Genomic DNA, 24,607 nt, shown 5'->3' on the forward strand with positions numbered 1-24,607 from the left:
AGGTGACATCAAGCATGAATATGGCACGCATAAACAATATGCAAAATTACAGCTACAGAAAGACAATGTTCACCAACATTTTACTCAGAGAGAAAAAACTTCATGCAGAATACAAATGCTAAAAAGTTTTTAAAAACAAACAATTGACACACTGAAGCAGGGCCGGATCTACCATAAGGAGCTGTAGGCACATGCCTACAGGTGACTGATGATGGAAAGGCAGCTCACGCCGCTCACCAAGTGCCTCCTTCCCGCCTTACATATGCAGAGTCCCAAGTAGAGTGTAAATGAGAGGTTACTCACCCGGGTCTCTACATTCCACTGACCAGATCTCCCGTCAGTTGGGTGCAACTCAAGCTAGTTAAAGGAAACCTGAGATGGGCAGCTCCCCCCCCCCCTTCCTGCAGACCCCTCCAGGCTGATCGCTCATCTGTATCTTTGGCAATGCGCCCTGGAAAGTACTCCGGTCTGCGACATACTGCGCAGGACGCTCTCAGCTACGGAAGCACAACAGAGGAGCACAAGGCATGACCGCACCTGTGCTGGCTGGAGGACTTTCCAGGGTGAATTGCCGAAGATCCAAACAGCGCAGACAGCCCCGGGTAAGTTCAACTCTTTTTCCCCCTACAGTAGTCCTGTGCAGTGTAGGCACACATCTGCTGCAATCAGGATACCTGATCTGTATAATTGTTGTGGATCAAAATGCATTAGAGCATAAATGTCAAACTCCAGCCCGTGGGCAAAATTCGGCCCACATAGCCATCAAATGTGGCCAACAAGTGGTTTCTCCACATTACATTATGTTTGGCCCACTCTAGATCACTAGGGAAGCTATATTGAAGTTGAAGCCGTAAATCCCCAGGGAAACCATATGGGGGTGGGATGGGGAAAACACTAGACACCAGGAAACAGTGTAGGGGAGGGAGGGGTAGTCGCTAGACACTGTATAGGGGAGGGGAACTGTATAGGGGAGAGAGGGGATCATTAGACACCAGATAATTGTTTAGGAGAGAAAGAGAGTTCCACTAAACACCAGGGAACTGTATAGAGGAAAGGGGGCACAAGACACCAGGGAACTTTATAAGGGAGGGAGGTGGTCATTAGACATTGAGGTTGGCCTGAGACTGGGTCTCAGCGTTTCATTTCAACCCACATTGTATTTGAGTTTGACACCCCTGCATTAGAGGCAAAGGATCAGCATAAAAGCCAAGCAAACTGCATTTTTTTAAAGGGGAGTTAGCAATGGGCGCATTTACTTTCCTATCACTTCACATTTCTTAAGTGCTGTGAAGCCCTGTGCAATTAACTAAAGCTAAATAAATACGCAGTTTCAAATGCTGTGGTTTGTCTTCATACAATCTTTTAATCTGCCATAATAAAATTATAAACATTCAGGTTCGGTTTATTCATGCTGCATTGGTTGGCTCAACTTGCTGGCTATAGTTATTACAGATAACAGTGCATGCTATAGTTTGGGCTGTCCTCATTGTTACTATAGCGCTGTGGTGTAGTTCATACTCACCCGGTCTTTCCCTTCTTTTGCATTTCTTCCAACAAAGCTTCCATCATGAGTAATGGAGTCTCGGAGCCAGTATCACCTCATAAAGCTGGAATTAGACATAAAACAGGCAGATACACCCAGTGAGAGAACAGAACTATACTGTACATAAGAGCCAGCTTAGCTTATGACACAGGCAGCGATATGAAGGCTGAGTTTTTCATCTATTTGTGGGATGACTAAATAAAAAAAAAAAAAACAACTTTTAGCAGAATGAACACACTGCACAAATCATTAGCTCTTCATATTCACAAGCATGAATAGGTCCTTAAATGTCACTGTTTCTCAGCTCAATAAAGTGGCATACTGATTTTTAACAAACAGGATTTGGACTAGAACCCACTAGAAGGCACAAAGCACTATCACAATCACTAGTGATTTGTAATAACATTTTGCAAGCGATTTTGGGAGCGATTTCCTTGCTCCTATACAATTCGTTAGAATGGAAACGATACCAAAATTTTGCACGTCCTGTGATTTGCCTAATCTCAATCGCTCTAGTCTAGTGGAATCTGTCCCATTCATTTACATTGCCAGAGCATTTAGGGAAATCGTTAGCAATTTCAAGCACTCCCTAAACGCTAAAAGACCAAATTACTTACGGTAACGTCTTTTCCAGTAGTCGCGAAGACAGCACCCCTAATGAGAGACTTGTCTCCCTCCAACACACGGACAGGAATCTGCAAAAGATTTAAATTTGCATAATAGGCGGCCCCAGTATATAAGGCATTGGTCATCAATTACCTTCAGTTCTATACAAAAGACACGGACACCGTAATAATGCTCATATAATCTTTAATCCAAAATTTTTTTTTTTTTTTTTTTACCCAGGGTGGGTTGTAGGGGTGCTGTCTTCGCGACTACTGGAAAAGACGTTACCGTAAGTAATTTGGTCTTTCCCAGTACGTCAGCTCAGACAGCACCCCTAATGAGACGATATACACGATATATAAATTCAGGGAGGGACTACAGCCTGCAGAACTTTTCTGCCAAAGGATAGGTCAGAATTAGCCAAAACATTAAGCCTATAGTGCTTCACGAACGTGTTCTGGCTGGACCAGGTTGCTGCCCTGCATATCTGTTCTATCGAGGCTCCTGCCCTCTCTGCCCATGAAGTTGATACAGCTCTCGTGGAATGTGCTTTTACTGGGAAGGACAGCTGCCTGCCCTGTATTTGATAAGCTTCAGTAATCGCTTGTTTGATCCATCTTGCAAGTGTTGGTTTAGAAGCTTTACTTCCCCTGGCATTCCCTGAGAAGATTACAAACATTGCCTTGGTCTTCCTCCAGGATTTAGTCCTTTCCAGGTATTGAAGCAAGCATCTCCGAACATCTAAACAATGAAGCGTCCTTTCTTTGTCATTCGCTGGATTATCACAAAAGGAAGGAATGAACAATTCTTGCGATCTGTGAAACTTAGATACTACTTTAGGCAGAAATGCAATGTCCAATCGTAGGGTGATCCTATCCTCTGAGACCACACAATACGGCTCTTTTATGGATAGGGCCTGCAACTCTCCCAATCTTCTTGCGGTTGTGATTGCCAAGAGGAATGATGTCTTTAAGGATAAAAACTTATCAGATGCTTGTTCTAAAGGTTCAAATGGGGGTTTACATAAACCTTGCAACACAATATTCAAGTCCCAAGGAGGTATCCTTGTTCTCACCACAGGCTTAATTCTCTTTAATGCCTCAAAGAAACGTATAACCAACTCCTCCTGGGCTAATCTTCTCTCCAGGAATACGCTCAGAGCAGACGTCTGGACTTTTAGGGTGCTGGTACTGAGCCCCTTCTGGAACCCAGATTGTAAAAACTCCAGGACTGAAGCCAGGGAATTGTTGACCATTGATCTCTCAACACACCACTCATTAAAGATCTTCCAGGTTTTTTGATAGATCTGACGAGTCACTTTCTTCCTACTCTGGATTAGAGTGCCAGCCAACTCATCTGAGAAACCTCTTGCCTTTAACAATCTCCTTTCAGGTTCCATGCCGTAAGATGCAGACGCTCCGGATTTTGATGAAAGAATGGCCCCTGAGACAGAAGCTCCGGATGAGGAGGAAGATTGATTGGTTCTGATACCCTCAAGGCTTGAAGTAACGTGAACCAGGGTCTCTTTGGCCAGAATGGCGCAATCAGAATAACTCGTGCTTGGTCCTGTATAATCTTGTTCAAAACCCTGGATAACAGAGGTATTGGAGGAAACGCATACATCAAATGGAAGCCCCAATTCACTGAGAAGGCGTCCACTGCCCAAGGATTGTCTTTCGGGTGGAGGGAACAGAACTTCCGACACCTGGCATTCTCTTTCCTTGCGAATAAGTCTATCTCCGGACATCCCCAATGAGATGTAATTTCCAGAAGAATCTGAGGATTGACTGACCATTCGTTCTGATCCAAAGCTTTCCGACTCAACAAGTCTGCCAGATGATTTGAGGTTCCTTTCAAGTGGACTGCCCTCAACGATTCCAGATTTGCTTCTGCCCATCTGAGAATGCGACCCGATTGGCACCACAGAAGGTGACTCCTTGTTCCTCCTTGACGGTTCACATAAGCCACCACACTGCTGTTGTCTGATCTTATTAGAACATGATGGCCCTGGATCTGGCTGCTGAAAAACTGTAAGGCCTGCCATACTGCTTCGAGCTCCCTGCTGTTGGAGGAGCTTGATTTCATCTGGTCTGACCACTGACCCTGAGCTGGTCGAAAGTCCATGTGGGCCCCCCATCCACACGCACTGGCATCCGTCGTTATCGTCGTCTGAGATGGATAATGCCAGAGACGACCCACGGATAGATGCTTCTTGATCTGTCACCACATCAAGGATACCTTGATACTGTGGGGAATCATCACCGCCTTGTCTAGGGAACTTGACCTCCTGTTCCAGTTCTTTAGAATCCACACTTGTAATTCCCTTGAGTGGAGCTGTCCCCACTGAACTGCCGGGAATGAGGCTGTTAAGTGACCCAATGTGGCCATGGCCCTTCTCAGCGAGACTGATCTTGATTTCTGAAAAGAAAGAACAGTATTTAGTATAGAAGAAATCTTCTTATCAGTCAGAAAAATTCTTTCATTAACAGTGTCAATGTTGAACCCTAGATATTCCATAGATTGACAAGGGGTCAGAGAGGATTTCTCCCAGTTGACAAGCCAACCCAGGGACTGAAGGAATGAGAGACATGAGTCCAAATGGGCATACAGTAACCTCTCAGAGGAACCCCAAAGCAATAGGTCATCCAAATAGGCAATAACATTAACAGACTTCAGTCTTAGAACTGCTAAGACCTCTGACATGACTTTAGTAAACAACCAGGGCGCAGAGGATAGCCCGAAAGAAAGAGCATTAAATTGAAAATGTCTTACCTTTCCGTCCAACTGGACTGCAAATCTGAGGAATTGCTGAGAGGAGAGATGAATGGGAATATGCAGGTACGCATCTTTCAGGTCCAGAGATGCAAGGAAACTGTCCTTCTGTAAAAGATGAATCACAGAGATTATGTTGTTCATTCTGAACTTCCTGTACTTTACTGACTTGTTTAGACCTTTTAAGTTGAGAATGAAGCGAAAGCCTCCTTGTGACTTTGGAACAAGAAATACTGGAGAGTAAAACCCCAGACCCCTTTGACATGAGGGGACCTCCCGGATTACCCTTTTGAGAAGCAAGGATTTTACTTCGGCCTGAAGGGCTAGTTGTTTTGTATGTCCTAATGGCAGAGGAGTGACAAAGAATCTTTGGGGAGGTAACATTTCGAACTCTATTTTGTATCCTTCCAGGACAATGTGCAGAAGCCACGGGTTTGTGAAGTACTGATGCCATATTTCGTAAAAGTGGGCTAACCTCCCTCCCACTGGAAGCCTGATGTCATTGTTTTGTAGTCTTGCTAGTTGAGGGGGGATTGGGCTTCCCTCTCTGGTTTCTGTAAGGGGCCCACCTCTTTCTGGAGGTGGTGGGACGCTCATTGGATTCTGACTTTGGGGGCCCGCGAAAGGACCGTTTGTATTGAAAGGACCTTCTCTTAGTGGGGAAGTTTTTCTTAGTGTCAGCGGTTCTAGCTAAGGTCTCATCAAGTTTTGACCCAAACAAAAGACCCCCTTCACAGGGAATGCCACAAAGTCTTGATTTAGAGGAATTATCACCCCCCCAAGTCTTTACCCAAACCCCTCTTCTAGCGGAATTTACTAAAGCAGTTGTTCTTGCAGTTAATTTCACAGTGTCATCAGCAGCATCAGTGAGATAGTCCGTAGCATTAAACAGATTTGGGAAGTCGTTAAGTATCTCCTCTCTCGGCACACCTGAGGCAATCTTGGATTGTACATCCAAGAGCCATGTTTTCAAAGATCTCCCTACTGCGGTGGAAGCCACTGCCGGCTTAAATGTTAATGATGATGATTCCCAGGCCCTACGAAGGATATTGTCCATTTTTTTGTCAATGGGATCCCTAAGATTGCCAAAATCTTCAAACAACAAGTCAGTCTTCCTTGAAACCCTCGACAATGACGGATCTAGCTTAGGCGGAGGTCCCCAAAAAGCCTGGTCATCCGGATTAAAAGGATAGCGACTAGACATAGATCTAGGCCAAAAGGCTCTTTTCTCAGGACTATCCCATTCTCTCTTAATCACGGACTTCAGAGAAGAATGAACAGGGATAAATTGAGATTGGGAATACGTCAAACTTTCATACATCTGATCAAGGGCTGTCAAGGATCTTTGCTCAGTCTTTATACCCATTGTTTTATGCATGGCAGCAATAAAGTCTTTCATAAGCTCAGGAGAGAAGGCAAATCTATGTGGTCTGCTCCCCTTAATCACTGCCTCCTCCTCAGAAATTTCCTCAAATGCAGAAATCTCTCCCTCTGATAATTCAGATTCACCCAAATCTTCCCCCGACCTCTTTCTCTTAGTTCCCAGAGGAATAGGAAGGGCGGCACCTGATCCAGCTGGAGACATAGCAGCAGCAGGAGGATTCGTAACAACTATTCCAGAAATGTTTGCAATAGGATCCACAGGCAACACAACAGGCATAGTAGAAATATTAGAGGTAGAAGCAGTGCTCATACCTGAATCCTTTTATCTCCTTAATAGCAGTAGACATTTCTGCTCTCATCCAGCCCATCAAGTCTTTAAACACAGCAGGAGACTCATTCTTTACAATCTTATCAGTGCAGTATTGGCATAATTTCTTAGAGGAGGAAGAAGAGATGCGATTGTTGCAGATAGCACATTTTTTCTCAACCTTGGTGTCTGTGCGTTTGTCCTGACTGGAGTGCGCACTCGATTTATCACATTTTTTGGGCTAAAACACAAACAAACAAATCTAAATTAGCCAAGAAACCCCATGAAATAAGCCATAGAAAAGCTAGCTAAGCAGTGCGCATATAACCACTTGCCAGAGAGGTTTCGGAGCCAGACTCCACAGATAATGCTGGAGAGGGTCCTACAGCGTCCTCCATGATCCCAGCTTACAACACATCTGAGACCAGGATTTGAGAGGCTAAAATACCTGCTCCTGAAGAATTTGCATCCCAGCTGAAGCAGCTCACCGCCGCGGCCCCTGCCGCCTGCTGCACTTCCGGGTCACGTGGGACGCCAGCGTCGTGACCACTTCCGGATTTCCGCATCGGAAGTTTCTGTTGCGTGCCCCTGCACGCATAAAAACGCCGCCTTCCTAGGAGAAGCCTCCTAAGTGCTGCCAGGCTCCACACCGCTCCCCCTGAAGCGGACTGCCCAGGAAAACCTCCGCAACAGAGCCCCAGCCGCCTGACTAGATGGCTCCCTGGAGACCTCTCCCTCCTACACGTCCGGACAGGAAACTAGAACTGAAGGTAATTGATGACTAATGCCTTATATACTGGGGCCGCCTATTATGCAAATTTAAATCTTTTGCAGATTCCTGTCCGTGTGTTGGAGGGAGACAAGTCTCTCATTAGGGGTGCTGTCTTAGCTGACGTACTGGGAAAAAACAAACAAAAAAAAACGCTTTAGTGGGTTCTATAATGAATTGTATGTGTAGTACAGCTAAGAACTTAAACATTAGCAGCACAGATATTGTTTCCAGTACAGGAAGAGTTAACCTGGCCATACACTGGCCCGATTTGCCACCGTTCGACAGCAGATTCGATCACTGGGATCGAATCTGCTGCCAATCGTTCGCACTAAACGCACCCGCCGATCCGATTTCCTTCCGAAATCGGATCGGTCCGTCGATCGTGCCGCGCGGGAAATTACCGTCGATCGCCCGCGGGTAGGGAGCGCGTCGCTAGAGGCGGCCGATCCGATACAGGTATACATTACCTGACGCTGGCTCCCGGGAATCTTCTCTGTGCTGCACCGCTCTGTTCCTGCTTCCATCCCAGCGTACAGTAACTTCCTGTGTCACTCCAGTGACCAGGAAACTCAAATAGAGGACCCTGACACAGTGTACGCTGGGATGCGGTGCGGGATGCTGGGATGTGTGCAGCGCGGAGAAGAGGACCCGGAGCCAGCTTCAGGTAATGTATACGGGGGGGGGGGGGACAGGCGGCGGGAGCAGCTCAACAGATTGTGATCGGTTTCAGGCTGAAATCGATTCACAATCTGTTTGCAGTAAAGGCAGCCATACGATCCCTCTCTGATCAGATTCGATCAGATAGGGATCTGTCAGTTGGTCGATCTAATGGCAAATCGACCAGTGTATGGCTACCTTTAAGAAACTTCAGTTGTTATCTATGTAAAAGAGCTTATTTGAGCTCCATGACCAAAACGTGGACAGCACTGTCTTTGAAGCTCTTATCTCAAATGTCTCTCATTGTTTCTTGTTTGTTTATGGTTTTCCTGCAGAGGAAAGCTGAAAAGTCATTAGCTCTGCTCTGGGAAATCATTTAAATGCTGAGTGTAATTATGTGTAAACTACATATTTTAGAGAATGATGCAATGTTATAAAAAAAAAAAAAAAAAAAAAAAAAAAAAAAGCTATATAACTGAAAATAAAAATATGAGAATCTTTTCTTTGCTACTAATGTTCTATTAATTATCTGTACTACACATAGAATTAACTATATCATAAGTTTGTTTTTCCCTTTAGTGTTACTTTAACATGCATTAACATAGCAATTCTCATGTTACCCATGTACCTTTGGTTGCGCTAAATGTGCTTCACTTGCTAATCTGCTGGCGTTCATGTCGCTTATATTACTGTGTTCTGCCTTCGGACAGCAAAATTGCCGTATGTTCGTGCATGAGAACCATGAGGAGATAAACGTGAGTACATATAGTACTCATCCTACTTACTACCTACCTGTATCCACTTTTTATTTTTCTGCACTCGAAGAGTTAAGGTGTGTACATGCACAGTTACTGTTGCCCACAGGGATAGGACCTCAATCCCTTGGGTGACAGTTCAGTGCCAAATTCATTATAAACTTGCTGCAGTGGTGCACAGCAGAGCTGGAGAAGAACAAATGGCCTTGGCCTGAGATGATCCAGCAGTCAGGATCTCTCACAGACACTCAGAGCTGCCCAACACACAGGAGATTCAGGGCAGAGGTGTTGTCCCCAATGAGAAGCTTTAGTCAAGATCCACCAAGCATGTGTACAAGGCTTTACGAAACTAGTGAAAGCAAACTTTTGTTTTTCTTAGCATTTTAGTAAGGGGGCTTTTAGGACCATTGTAGCCCCTTACACACTCCAATGAGTTCTGGTTCACCATGAGCTTGCTGGTTAGTCTGTACCTCTCGGTGTTACAAGCCCTACTCCGTAGAGCCAAATTATCCATGCCATGCACTGAAGAGGATCAAACAATCCGAAACAGTCTGTATGCATGTTGGATTATTATGGCTCTGTACAAATTAACAAGATGTCACATCATTGCATTCCAGCGGTTCTGGAGGTGTGTTTAGCTTCTAAAGGTCCGTACACACGCCGGACTGCAGGAAACGACGGGTCCGTCGTCACCTCCTGCTGGGCGCGTTTTCAGCAGACAGTCCGGCGTGTGTACAGTCTGCCGGCAGACTGATACGGCTGTTTCTGAGCGATCCGCCCGTATCAGTCTGCGGACAGACTGTACACACGCCGGACTGTTGCTGGAACGCCCGCCCAGCGGGAGGTGACGACTGACCCGTCCTTTCCTGCAGTCCGGCGTGTGTACGGACCTTCAGGGTAACAATGGTTAATTTGCATACATTCAACAGTGATACACTGGGAGACATCTCAAGCTCACTTCAACCTGAATTATCGCAAATTCTTTCTGTTTTAAGAAAGCAAACTTTTGTTTTTCATATTATTATAAGTAAGACAATCGAACAGCAAGTCAAATACATAGGCTCTCCAAGAAACAAAATAGTTTTATCTGGGTGAGCAAACACTGCTGTTAACAAAAAAAAAATAGAGCTGATAAGTTTAAATGTTCATTATTTTAAAAAGAAAAAAAAATGTTAATGATTAATTTTTGCTAACAGCCGAGTAAACCTGATTGTGCATCACATTGAAAAGGCTGCTGTGCAACTATCAGATATCAAGCTTAAAACCTTAAGGTGGCCACACATGATACAATAAAATTATCCGATTTTACGGCAATTCTATAAATATGATCGGAGTTCCCTAAAAAAAAAAAAAAAAAAAAAAAAAAAAAACTTTTTTTTTCTCCCTCCATTCAACTGAAAAATCCTATCTATATCCATTTTTTTTCTATTTTTATCGGTCCGGAATGCTGGAAACTTTTCTTCAATTTTTCTAGATTGTATGGTGTGTGTTACACTGTCAATTTATTAACATACACACCCTAGCAATTTTCTCAGAGTTTCCAATCATTTTTATCATAATTGGGGGAAAATGTAACATGTGTGTGTGGTACATTGGTCATATTTTTTAAATGTTACAAACAGTCAGAAACATTGATTGCTATCCTTGAATTGAACAGATATTTAAAAAAAAATTGTATGGTGTTGATACTGCAGTGATAATAGCAGAAGGTGCACTGTGATTATGCTGCAGTAGCAGGTGCACAGCAGAAGCAGTATTGTGATACTGTAGTAATAATAGCAGGTACACAGCAGAAGGTGCACTATGATTATATTGCAATAGCAGGTACACAGCAGAAGGAGCAGTATTGTGATAATGTAGTAATAATAGCAGGTACACAGCAGTAGCCCTATGATGATAATGATGATGCAGTATAGCAGGACTATGATTATTATACTATAGTATTAGCAGGTACACAGCAATAGCAGCACTGTGATTATATTGCAGTATATCAGGTACACAGCAGAAGGTGCACTATGATTATATTGCAGTATAGCAGGTACACAGCAATAGCAGCACTGTGATTATATTGCAGTATAGCAGGTACACAGCAGAATGTGCACTATGATTATATTGCAGTATAGCAGGTACACAGCAGAAGGTGCACTATGATTATATTGCAGTATAGCAGGTACACAGCAGAAGGTGCACTATGATTATATTGCAGTACAGCAAATACACAGCAATAGCAGCACTGTGATTATATTGCAGTATAGCAGGTACACAGCAGAAGGTGCACTATGATTATATTGCAATAGCAGGTACACAGCAGAAGGAGCAGTATTGTGATACTGTAGTAATAGCAGGTACACAGCAGAAGGTGCACTATGATTTTATTGCAATAGCAGGTACACAGCAGAAGGAGCAGTATTGTGATACTGTAGTAATAATAGCAGGTACACAGCAGTAGCCATATGATGATGATGCAGTATAGCAGGACTATGATTATATTGCAGTATAGCAGGTACACAGCAGAAGGTGCACTATGATTATATTGCAGTATAGCAGGTACACAGCAGAAGGTGCACTATGATTATATTGCAGTATAGCAGGTACACAGCAAAAGGTGCACTGTGATTATATTGCAGTATAGCAGGTACACAGCTGAAGGTGCGCTATTGTTTATATTGCAGTATAGCAGGTACACAGCAGAAGGTGCACTTTGATTATATTACAGTATAGCAGGTACACAGCAAAAGGTGCACTGTGATTATATTGCAGTATAGCAGGTACACGGCTGAAGGTGCTCTATTGTTTATATTGCAGTATAGCAGGTACACAGCTGAAGGTGCACTATTGTTTATATTGCAGTATAGCAGGTACACAGCAGAAGGTGCACTTTGATTATATTGCAGTATAGCAGGTACACAGCAAAAGGTGCACTGTGATTATATTGCAGTATAGCAGGTACACAGCTGAAGGTGCACTATTGTTTATATTGCAGTATAGCAGGTACACAGCAGAAGGTGCACTGTGATTATATTGCAGTATAGCAGGTACACAGCTGAAGGTGCACTATTGTTTATATTGCAGTATAGCAGGTACACAGCAGAAGGTGCACTTTGATTATATTGCAGTATAGCAGGTACACAGCAAAAGGTGCACTGTGATTATATTGCAGTATAGCAGGTACACAGCTGAAGGTGCACTATTGTTTATATTGCAGTATAGCAGGTACACAGCAGAAGGTGCACTGTGATTATATTGCAGTATAGCAGGTACACAGCTGAAGGTGCACTATTGTTTATATTGCAGTATAGCAGGTACACAGCAGAAGGTGCACTTTGATTATATTGCAGTATAGCAGGTACACAGCAGAAGGTGCAGTATTGTGATACTATAGTAATAATAGCAGGTACACAGCAGCAGCCTTATGATGCTGCTGCAGTATAGCAGGACTATGAATATTATACTATAGTAATAGCAGCACAATGGTGATAATGCAGTATAACAGGACACAGCAGTAGCAGCACTGTTGATAATATTGCAGTATAGCAGGTACACGACAGTAGCAGGGGCACTATGATCGCTGTAGGACACATACCCAGCAGGCAATATTGCACACCTCCACCATAGACCAGCACTTAGGTTCTCCCAGCCGCAATTCTGTCCCAGCAATTCCTTTTCATATCCCTATATTATTTGAAAATACTGGCAGCATAATTACAAGAGACCGAACACTGTGACGACGTACAGTCTGCGCAGAAGCAGTGCGGCGGCCATTTTTAAGAAGACCAACCATTCTGGTTTCAGATAGCGCAAACCATGGAAAAATGGCGTCAGGAGCGAAGACAAGGAGAGCATATTGCATTACTTTCCTTGTGTCCGTCCCCACAGGCCCCGCCCCCAGTGCTACCACTGTCCTGTCGCTTTAGACTACCCCTTCTGAAAAAGCTACTTTGTGCACTGGGCATGCGCACATCCATCAGCTCTTCAATGGAGGGGGGAGGGTTGTCGCTTTTAGCTACCTTTCTGCTTCCTGCTCAGAACGGCTTCTGGAGACAATTATGTTTGGATTTATTGTGTCCTGCAGCTGTGTCCCCAGAGTTCTGAACTTCCCTCCTGCAGACGCTGGATTTCACTCTAGTGCAGAGTCAGACGCTGGATTGACCACTTGGGGAATAGGAACATTCCCCTCGCTGGAGACTGATCGTCTCTGCTGATTAGAGACTGATCAGCTGTTGTTCTGTCCCCCATGCCCTGTAGCTGTGTCCTGCACGATATGTGCTTTGCCTGCATAGCTGCTACTAGTGTACCCTACCCTGTCTCTGCTGCCCTGCCATTCCTGGTGACTCCTGCTACCTGTAACCCTCGTTCCTCCATGTGTCCTGCTCCTATTTTAGCCTGCCATTCCTGGTGAGTTCTTTGTCTGCTGACCTGCTAATCCCTCCATTCCTGCCTTGCTCCTATTCTAGCCTGCCATGCCTGGTTAGTTCTGTTTCCTGTAGCTATTCTAGCCTGCACTCTGGCTATTCTTTGTCTGCTGCCCTGCTATAAGTAATGCTCCATTCCTGCCTTCATCCTGCATTTATTCTAGCCTGCAATTCATTTGGTTTGGGTTGCCACGGTATGCCAGCATGACGGTAGACCACGGTTTTATTGTGCACGGTTTTATTGTGCATGGTAATTATACCATGCACAATCATGTTTAACTGTTTTCCGCGGGGGCAGCGTGGGGCGACACAGTAACTGGGATTCAATGCTTACGGCGGGCGCATGAACAGCGGCGTGGGTAAGCACATACTCACTTCGCTGGGGTACTGCGCGTGTGTATTACTTCATCCTCCTTGCTGTTCTTGCGTTCCATCTCCCTGTAACCTCCCAAGGAGATGGAACGTAATAACAGGAAGAAAAAATCAAGTACACATGCGCAGGACCCCTGCGAAGTGAGTATCTGTTTACCCCCCCCCCCCCCCCCCAACCTGGCTATCTATACTGCGGGCACCTATTCCTGGCTATATAACTGTATAACTGTCTGCACCTATCCCTGGCTACCTATACTGTGGCCACCTATTATTGGCTACATCCACCGGAATTGCGCAGAGACAGAATAGCACGCCATGAAAGACACACACCCACTGCATCTGCCGCAGCATCACGGGGAGGCAGGGGGGAGGGGAGTGCGCGCATGAGCAGGTGTCACCATCAGATGGGGGGTGACACCCAAGGCCTGGTAAATGCTGCGTATGCAGTGGTGTGTGCTGCTGAGGAACTCGCCTGTCCTGCTGGCACGCTCCTCCTTCCTGTTCAGCTCGTCCCATCTCCATGGCTCCCTGTCACGTCTCTGCTCACGTGACCCCCCGGTATGTGATGTCAGCCTGTACATTCCAGCGGGTTACAGTAACACGAGACAAAGGATGGTGTTCTGTACGGCAGGAAGAGGGGGTGCCGCACAGGACACCTGCTCTGCTAGACATGCTGGGGGGGGCACGGCAAAATATGCCAATTATTGGGACAGCACAAAGTTTCCCCTCCGCATTGCTGAGCCGATCACTCTTATTAGTCAGTGCTGCCAGTAGCGGTTCATTAGCATTACCTTAGTGGAATCCTCTGCATTGGGTAGCGCAGCCTAAGAATTTCAAGGGCAACTGTAGTGAGAGGTATATGGAGGCTGCCATGCTTATTTGCCTGTGCAGAGCACTCCAGGCCACGAGAGCACAAAAGCAAGCGGCACAGCAGCATACTCGTGCAGGCCAAAAAACGCCTTAAAAACACAGCACAATCCACCCAGGTGTTAACATGCCAAAAAAATGCCTTAAAAACACAGGTAGCACAATTCATTGAGGGTTATGATGCCAAATACGGCTGTCGGATTTTGCTCCTATGCCTGGAAAGTGCCTTACTAACTAAGGTAACACAATCTACATGCAAAACATGCATGACAGATGTTTCTACTTCAAAAACAAGTCGCTAAAAACCAACAAATGAAAAGCAAACATGGTATTAACATGTTAAAGAGACTCCGTAACAAAAATTGCATCCTGTTTTTTATCATCCTACAAGTTCCAAAAGCTATTCCAATGTGTTCTGGCTTACTGCAGCACTTTCTACTATCACAGTCTCTGTAATAAATCAATGTATCTTTCCCCTGTCAGACTTGTCAGCCTGTGTCTGGAAGGCTGCCAAGTTCTTCAGTGTTGTGGTTCTGCTATGAACTCCCCCTTCCAGGCCCCTCTATGCACACTGCCTGTGTGTTATTTATATTAGAGCAGCTTCTCTCTTATCTTTTACAAGCTGGATAAATCGTCCTCTGAGCTGGCTGGGCTTTCACATACTGAAGAATTACAGACAAGGGCAAAGCTGTTTGCAGGAGAAAAAAGAGCAGCCTGAAACATCAGTGCATGAGAACTGCAGGGAGAAAGAAACACACAAATGATCTCTTGAGATTCAAAAGGAAGGGTGTATACAGCCTGCTTGTGTATGGTTGTATTTTCTATATGTGGACATACTGTACATCAACCTACTTCCTGTTTTGGTGGCCATTTTGTTTGTTTATAAACAAACTTTTTAAAACTGTTTTTAACCACTTTTAATGCGGCGAGGAGCGGCGAAATTGTGACAGAGGGTAATAGGAGATGTCCCCTAACGCACTGGTATGTTTACTTTTGTGCGATTTTAACAATACAGATTCTCTTTAAAGGAAAACCATTTAATTATCATTAAATAAATAAGATCTGTAACATATCACTCAAGGTCAAACAATATAATATACAACATATACTTAAGATTTGTTTTTGTTTTGCCAGGGTAGCTTTTCCTGACTCACCATGCTGCCTGATTTAGTTACTGGTAGCTAAATCAGACGAGGTAGCTTTTTCAGACACCACACCACCATTGGTGATGCCCATTCACCCTCTTCCCTGTCTCGCTACTGGTGGCTGGTGCATTTTGGAGGAGCTCAAAAAGCTCCACTCTCACCTCACCAGCAACTAGGCTCTTTTCCATTGGGAAGCTCAATCGCGCAATCCACAATTTACACTCAACAAAGTCCAATCACAGGAAATCTTTTTTACATGGATGTTTTACATGCTTGATGCAGGGAGCCAAAACCAATAAAGCCTTTTTATGCTGATACTTCTGCAAGTGCCGACCATCTCTCTACAATCTAAATCTAAAACTCAGACAGCAGGTATCAGCTGTCGTCAAGTCTTCCTTCTTCCATTTAAGAAATATAGCGAAAATCAAACACCTTATCCCAGCTGAAGACCTACCTGCCCTGGTTCACGCATTTGTATCCTCCCGCCTAGACTACTGCAACGCCCTGTTCACCGGATCTAGAGATAAGGTTCTGCGCCCCTTACAGCTAGTACAGAATGCTGCAGCCAGACTCCTAGCCAATGCCCCCCGCAGCTCACACATCACCCCAGTACTGCAAACTCTTCACTGGTTGCCAGTAAAATGGAGAATCAATTTTAAGATCTGCCTGCTGACATTCAAGGCTCTACACCACATGGGACCCAAATACATAGCGGATCTATTGGAACTTTATGCCCCTCCACGCACCCTCCGCTCTGCCAACAAGATGAAGCTGGTTATTCCCAGGATACACTTAACATTTGGTGCTCGGGCCTTTTCCTATGCAGCCCCTACTCTATGGAACTCACTTCCACAATCAGTACGAGAGGCTCCTTCTCTGGACAGCTTTAAAAAAAAGGCTAAAAACTCACCACTTTTCCCTAGCCTTTGAGACTGCATAATGCAGGGTCACAGCGCTTTGAGTCCCCAGGGAGAAAAGCGCTATATAAATATTATTGTTATTGTTATTGTTACATAGCTACTAAAGTCCAATCACACCAGCAATTGAGTAAAAAGCCAGTCTGCAGACTGCGTTCTGGGAAAAAACGAATTGCACGAATGGGAAAAGAGAACCATGGCTTCAAGGGGCCAATTATTAGGACTGGTTCACACAAACGCTTGGTGGGCATTTACTGCCGGCATCTAGGACTTGTTAAATGCTCCCATTCAAGTGAATGGGAGTGTTTGTACCGGGCTTTTACCAGAATTTGCATGAATGTGGCGTTCCGATCCCGATTTTCCCCATCGTTTGAGGCGACCCTGGATGCTATATGTAGTGTCCACGGTCAATTAACTGCTCCGTCCAGTATCTCCCTACGGGGATGAAAATCGACGAGCAGGACGGACAGCCGCCAGAAGCCAGAAAGCCACACTGCAGAACAAGACACCGACAGAAGCCGGGTGGATGTCCATGTGAAACCGCGCTTCCTCGTCTTTTGTTTCCACCAGTGGCTGGATAGTGTACTGGTGTAAGGACCTGTACACACTGAAGTACTGGTGTAAGGGCCTGTACACACTGAACATTTTTTTAAATCAAAATTCTACTTCCGATTTGTGTGTTTGCAATGCGATTGTAGTTTTGCTGAGGCTATCTTTTCTTGGTTGTTTACCTAAAAAAAACACAATGAAAATCACATGCATTGCATTTTCCTTGCACTTCACAAACGCAAATAGAATTGCACCACTGTGTACAATGCCTCCCAATTTGCTTCATTTTCATGAAGATTTGCGATTGAAAGCGATTCTAAAAATCACAATGCAGCCAGTGTTTATAGGCCCTAGAGCCCTGTCTCTGACACAGGAGATGAGGGTTTTGAATCTTGGTTCTTCCTGTTCAGCAAGCCAGCACCTATTCAGTAAGGAGACATTGGGCAAGACTCCCTAAAGCTGCCTACTGAGACACGATTCAGCGTACATATCAAGCAAAATATTGTAGTGCTCCCTGTGGTACTCTGTATATGGAGGGGAAGGGGGGAGGTGTAAAATGTGCAAATAACTAGGCCATACATGTGGTGAGATGTGGGAGTTGGGTGACTGGCCAATGTGTACAGCGGAGGGGTAGCTAAAGTAATAACTGCCCTCCATGGAGGGGGTTAGGGTGTTTTAAAGCAATAACTGTGACTACCCACTGTTTGTGTGTGGGGGGGGGGGGGGGGAGGAAGGCTGCAAAGAGATTAAATGACTGGCCACTGGGGGTGGGGAGACTGGGTAAAGAGATGACTGGCCACTAAGTGTGGAGGAGGGTGGGTAAAGAGATGAATGGCAACTACATGCAGGGTGATGGATAAACCGATTACTGAACACTAGGTGTAGGGAGCCCATGGTCATTTTTCTGTAGCCTATGAGTTTGTGGTTAAACTGCCCTTGTTCGCAATAAATCAGCCTGGAGCACCGACAAGCCACTAATGGAACTCGAGGTGAGATTTATATGGAGGCTGCCATATTTATTTCCTTTAACCCCTTGAGGACCAGTGGTTTATACCCCCTAGTGACCAGGCAAGACGCGTCATGCGGACGCGCTTTACGGCTCTTTACGACGGGGAATGCAGAAGAAGAGGACGCTTGGCCGGAGGACGACTGGCAGTCGGCCGAAAACGAAACTTAGCCGCGGAGGGAGACTGGAGGGCACCGAAGGACCGGCGCAGGCACAGGACGGCTGCAGGAGGCTTGGGAAAGCCTCAGGTAAGTGAATTTTTTTTTTTCCGCCCACAGTTAAGGTTCCCTTTAAAACCACAAGAAACAGGAGGGAGTGCTCCTTCTCACAGTTGTCCACTAGCCACCATTAGGTTATTGCATCTCACAATCGCCCAGCATCAGCCTATGCAAATCGTGTCTGCCACCCGATTGGTCTGGCCATGTCTGGACCCGCCACCGACGCACACCTGAGGCCTCAAAAAAGCAGCTGCAAGCACGGTTGGTAAAACAAAACCCTTTGATATTCTGCATTTACTCCCGTCTTCATGTACTCTCAGCGGTGCCTGTATTGCCTTCTGCCTCGGCAGGATGAACAGCCGTCTCGTTTTCGGTCTTCAGTGGTGCTCCCGCTGAGTTGCCAGCTAGCTTCCGCTATCTCTCTACATGCCGACTAGCTCATCTCTCACCGCGAGACTCGTGAGGATCTTGCTGTGCGTGCGTCCAGGGGTCACGTGAGCGCTCACTCCTGTTCCTCCCCTCCTGCTGATGCGTTTCGCCCCTCCCACGCTCCCAAGGAAGGCACACTCCTTACACGCTATGTAAGGCATGCATTAGCGGCTTCTCCGTAATGCCTAATATACACCACACAATTTACTGTAAGATTAACCTGGCAGATAGATAATTTCCAACAGCATCAGCCTATGCAAATTGTGTCTGCCACCCGATTGGTCTGGCCATGTGTGGACCCGCCACCGACGCACACCTCAGAGGCAGCAAAAAAGCAGCTGCAAGCACCGTTAATTATCGATTTAACCCTCTGATGGGAGATTGCAGGGTGTGTACCACGCATAACGACTTTAGGCATAGGCTGACAAAAACATGACGATTTCTGTAGCTGCATGTTTGTTTCAGGTGTGATTCCATACCTAGTGACACTTAAGCCACACTTAAGCCTAATCACGCCCCCAGTACACATATGTACCTGTCATGCATACCATAAAGATTTAAAAAATAAAATGTTTTATAATTCAAACCACAGTGGTCCTTTCTATCCTGGTTCATTTTCCTTTACATTAACATGTGAAAATAATAAATGTAGCAATTTAAAGGATGGAAATAAAGTCAATTAAACACATTTTTCAGTAGATAAAATACACATATTTACATAGATCTGTACATGAGTCCTGAAAAAGGGACAAATGTGGGAGAAAATGGGACAGGGTTCCCAAAGAGGGACTGTCCCTCCAAAAGAGGGACAGTTGGAGCTGCGGTGATTCTACTGATGCTAGAATGATCATCAGGACAGTCAGACAACTGGTATTGTTTATAAAAATGGCAGCCTCCATATACCTCTACAGCAGAAACACAAATCCTAATACTACTAGAACTCCTCCAGAGTATTCCTAGCCTAGTACACACAACACAATTTTCTGTAAGATTTACCTGGCAGATAGATAATTTCCAACAGCATCAGCCTATGCAAATAGTGTCTGCCACGCGATTGGTCTGACCATGTGTGGACCCGCCACCGACGCACACCTCAGAGGCAGCAAAAAAGCAGCTGCAAGCACCGTTGGTAAAAACAAAACACTATGTAATGTTCAGTCGGGCTCATATGCACGACTCAAAGCAACTGTTACTTTGAGAAAGCCTCGGGGGGAGGTGCGAAACGCATCAGCAGGAGGGGAGGAACAGGAGTGACCCCTGGACGCACGCACAGCAAGATCCTCGCGGTGAGAGATGAGGACAAAGAGGCTAGTCGGCATGTAGAGAGATAGCGGAAGCTAGCTGGCAACTCAGCTGGAGCACCACTGAAGACCGAAGACGAGACGGCTGTTCATCACGCCGAGGCAGAAGGCAATACAGGCACCCCTGAGAGTACATGAAGTCGGGAGTCGTGAGTAAATGCAGAATATCTCAGAGCGGGGAATGCATTTAGTAAGAAACTCTGGTCACTATCTGTGATGTTCACAGGCTGGGTTCACACTTAGTGCAATTACTCCAATACTCAATCTATGGTCCTGCATACCTGGACATTCAGTTCCACTCATGACAGCAGTGCTGTATCAGAAGCGGGGATCTTACAGTACTAGTCCAGCACACGGAAGATTGATTGCAGGTTTACGTTGAAGTCTATATGTATATGAGCCCAACTGAACATTACGGCCTCAATTCACTAAGATCATGCTGGAGATAATAAGGCAAGAGAAAACTTACCTCCACTAGTAAAAGTTATCTTATCTCTTCATTCCTTACGTTACCTCTTCTGTAGTTAATTTACCTCCTCTGTAGTTAAGTTACCTCCTCTGTAGTTATTTTCACATGCAGTTAATGAACTGGATAGGCCTCAATTCACTAAGCTTATCTCCTGTCTTTAATAACTCTTCTAGAGTTGTTACCATGGTGATAAGGCATGTAGTATTCAGGAAACATTTTACCTCAGGCAAACCTAAAGTTAACTCTTCTGTCTTTAAGTTAACTCTTTAATCCTTAAAATAACTCCAGAGTTAAAGACAGGCTGTTCATTAACTGCATGTGAAAATAACTACAGAAGAGGTAAATTAACTACAGAGGTAACGTAAGGAATGAAGAGATAAGATAACTCTTGTTTTGTTTTTACCAACGGTGCTTGCAGCTGCTTTTTTGCTGCCTCTGAGGTGTGCGTCGGTGGCGGGTCCACACATGGTCAGACCAATCGCGTGGCAGACACTATTTGCATAGGCTGATGCTGTTGGAAATTATCTATCTGCCAGGTAACTCTTACAGAAAATTGTGTTGTGTGTACTAGGCTAGGAATACTCTGGAGGAGTTCTAGTAGTATTAGGATTTGTGTTTCTGCTGTATTAATACGAGAGGTATATGGAGGCTGCCATTTTTATAAACAATACCAGTTGTCTGACTGTCCTGATGATCATTCTAGCATCAGTAGAATCACCGCAGCTCCAACTGTCCCTCTTTTGGAGGGACAGTCCCTCTTTGGGAACCCTGTCCCATTTTCTCCCACATTTGTCCCTTTTTCAGGACTCATGTACAGATCTATGTAAATATGTGTATTTTATCTACTGAAAAATGTGTTTAATTGACTTTATTTCCATCCTTTAAATTGCTACATTTATCATTTTCACATGTTAATGTAAAGGAAAATGAACCAGGATAGAAAGGACCACTGTGGTTTGAATTATAAAACAACATTTTATTTTTTAAATCTTTATGGTATACATGACAGGTACATATGTGTACTGGGGGCGTGATTAGGCTTAAGTGTCACTAGGTATGGAATCACACCTGAAACAAACATGCAGCTACAGAAATCTAGTCATGTTTTTGTCAGCCTATGCCTAAAGTCATTATGCGTGGTACACACCCTGCAATCTCCCATCAGAGGGTTAAATCGATAATTTCCAACAGGTTCAATCAGGTTTTCTGAATGATTTGGTACAGAAGTGAATGGAAGAAACATTGGAAACCTGTTCTGACCTGTCGAAATTATTGATTTGAACCGTTGATCTAGCAGGAAACTGCATGGTGTGTTCCAGCAGGACAGCCAGGCAACTGGTATTGTTTAAAAAATATAGCAGCCTCCATATACCTCTCGCTTCAGGTTCTCTTTAAGCAGGGTTTTCATCTGTCTTTGAGTCAGCTGATGTCACTTCCTCTTCCTGTAGAGTGGATATTTTTATATTAGTTAGATTTGAGTCAGCTGATCTCACTTCCTCTTCCTGTAGAGTGGATATTTTTATATTCAATTTGAGTCAGCTGATGTCACTTCCTGTTGAGCAGAAATGTTCATATTAGTTATATTTTGTAATCATTACTACATCTCCTTTAAATGTTTGATTTTGGACTTTTTGTTAGACTATTACTACAGACCATATTGGTAATTGGAGACTGATAGAATAAAATTTATGAAGCTCAGCAGTTTAATGAAAGCTATGTATGCAGGTTCCTCAGCTGTTCCAAGCCCTAAGCTTTTGGGTATTACATTGTGCTGGTGTTAACCCTTGTCTTTATTCTTTATTCCCACACTGTAACTGATATTACTTTTGATGGCTTGCCAAGAGCTGCCTGGTCATATAGCAGACATACTTGATGAGTTCACAATTTTAGCTGGCATTACTGCATTCATCATGTTGCTTAAAGCTGAGATCAGCAACAAAACATGTGATTGTATGTAATGAGGAGTATATTTAGAAGGCCTTTCAACTCCCGTGTTATCTCTAGGCAGGAAATGACTTGACCCAGGAATATTAAATTGCTGGTCAGTGTTCAGCTATGCAGGGGGGAATGTCCTATGTGTTCACATTGGCATGTTCTTCTTTTTCTTTTATCTTTCTAGCTTCCATTCACATATACAGCCTGTATAGGCCTCTTCCAGGAAGAGTGCATCAGGTTATTACCACACCAGGAGAGTAACTAGACTTAATAGCCCCCCGATGCCGGGCATGCGGCGCGTCAGCGGGCTGCCGGCTGTGCGTTGGGTCAGCGGTGCGGCGGGTCAGCGGTGCATTGGGTCAGCGGTGCGGCGGGTCAGCGGTGCGGCGGGTCAGTGGGCGTGTGGGCCTGTGGCGAGTGGGCGTGCGGCAGGTGCACGCATACGTGGTGACACTGGGGAGGGGAGGTGGGAGGGGAGTGGAAGAGAGGGGATGTGGGAGGAGAGTGGATGTGGGAGGAAAGTGGAGGTGGGAGGGGAGGGGATGGGGATTCGACACAGACCTAGAGCCCGTTTTTAAACGGGCTTAGGTCACCCCTAGTAGACTATAATTTACCAGGTCCCCTGGCTCTTATTTGGTACGTACATCTGCCGCAAAAGAGAAGTTGCAATGCATGCTGGTTGTTTTGTTTACTTTCCTCCCCTTTTCCCCTTAGACATACAGTAACTAATACAGCCTGATTGGCTGAAGTTTCTTTCACTCTTGTTTTCCCTTCCCACGCCTCTTTTCCTCTCTGATTGGCCAATATTTCTTCTGAGAAGCTGAGAAAGTAACTCAGCTGAAATCTGATCCATACAAATAAACCAAGTCTGCAAAGTCACACAATGATTTGTGACGATGCACTTCTTACTGCAAAGCTGTATGGGAGTTTTTGAAGACTGGGAAGAGGGTGGGCAAGCATACTAAATCAAAAAGATGAGAGGAAACAGAGTAAGGGAGGAAATTACATCAGGATTGGCTTCAAACACAGGGATTCCAAAATGGCAACTGACAGAAACAGAAGTCTCTTTATTTACTATATAAAACTCACTGAAATCAAAATGTGGACAGTGCAATACATATGCTATGCAAGTAGAGCAAGTATTTATCTAGTAATATATGTGTTTTTTTATGAGATAATATGGCTGACAGCTCCTCTTTAAAGGACTTCTGTTGCGAAAATCTTAAAATTTAAAATATATGTAAACACATACAATTAAGAAGTACATTTCTTCCAGAGTAAAATGAGTCATAAATTACTTTTCTCCTATGTTGCTGTCACCTACAGTAGGTAGTAGGAATCTGACAGAACCGACAGGTTTCTGGGCTAGCCCATCTCCTCATGGGGGGTTCACAGGGATTTATTTATTTTCAAAATGCATTTAGTGTATGGCAGTTGCTCCACCAACTGCCAAAAAGTGTATGGTGAGCAGTGTCATACGGTTTTACGCTATGGGAAGGAAGGACCATATGTTTTATTTGAGGTGATTGCTGTGGATACACTGTTTGGCAAAGAACCACTAAGAGGAGCCAGTGTAGGAGGGGATTGCCTGAAAATTATCCCAGAGGTGATTGTGACCCATCTAGCCGAGGGCCATCTTCTAAGGGTGAGTGCCCACTTCTGAGGGTGAGGTGGTGGTGGTCATTCCAAATGAATCTGGGATACAAGTCTGGCACGGAAGTGGACAAAGTGGAATTATAGGACTTTGTGTATATTACTTATAGAACTGTGTCCATAGCAGGAGCGCTATTACCTTTTATACATTTTCGATTTTTTGGATACTTTAAAGGAGCGCACCACCGTGTATATATAGATACTCTCAAGTTGGTCAGCGCAGTGTGTTTGGAGTTGAAATTTTATGTATTATTTTTTACTTTGCAGCAGACATGGATCTATTTGAAATGAGATTGAATAAGCGTATTGACCTTGAGGACATCATCTCTACAATGTTGGCAAGAAATGTAACTCTGGACAGAAGTAAGTGTTGTGACATCTCAGGAGCTCATCAAAGCAATTCCCGAATCCCGAGTGAATGCGTGCCGTAATCAAAGTTAATAGCGGAACAACTAAATATTGACATGTGACTCTTTTTTTACTTTTTTTTTTCTCATTTAACAGGCAGTGCATTTACAGTATATAGTGCTAACATCCTC

At 44.6% G+C, this 24,607-nt stretch overlaps 1 protein-coding gene and 1 long non-coding RNA gene across 3 annotated transcripts in view; one reads left to right on the plus strand and one right to left on the minus strand.

Annotated features, from left to right (window-relative positions):
- The window catches only part of CEP63 (centrosomal protein 63), a 59,583-nt gene extending 37,552 nt beyond the window's left edge, over positions 1-22,031 (minus strand). Inside the window, exons 1-2 of one of the 2 annotated variants that reach the window (XM_068280419.1) lie at positions 21,853-22,031; positions 1,523-1,607 (exon numbers count right to left, since the gene is read on the minus strand). In XM_068280419.1, the coding sequence (XP_068136520.1) occupies positions 1,523-1,569 (47 nt within the window). In that variant the 5' untranslated portion in view covers positions 1,570-1,607; positions 21,853-22,031. Of the gene's footprint in view, positions 1-1,522; positions 1,608-12,378; positions 12,613-21,852 lie in introns of those variants that run through there. The other variant, XM_068280418.1, reaches the window with a different exon arrangement.
- The window catches only part of LOC137571397 (uncharacterized), a 39,163-nt gene continuing 27,342 nt past the window's right edge, over positions 12,787-24,607 (plus strand). Inside the window, exons 1-2 of the long non-coding RNA XR_011031353.1 lie at positions 12,787-13,190; positions 24,336-24,431. This is a non-coding gene — a long non-coding RNA (uncharacterized lncRNA). The remainder of the gene's footprint in view (positions 13,191-24,335; positions 24,432-24,607) is intronic.

The sequence above is a fragment of the Hyperolius riggenbachi genome, chromosome 4, assembly GCF_040937935.1.
Source record: "Hyperolius riggenbachi isolate aHypRig1 chromosome 4, aHypRig1.pri, whole genome shotgun sequence".
NCBI classification, from domain to species: domain Eukaryota; kingdom Metazoa; phylum Chordata; class Amphibia; order Anura; family Hyperoliidae; genus Hyperolius; species Hyperolius riggenbachi.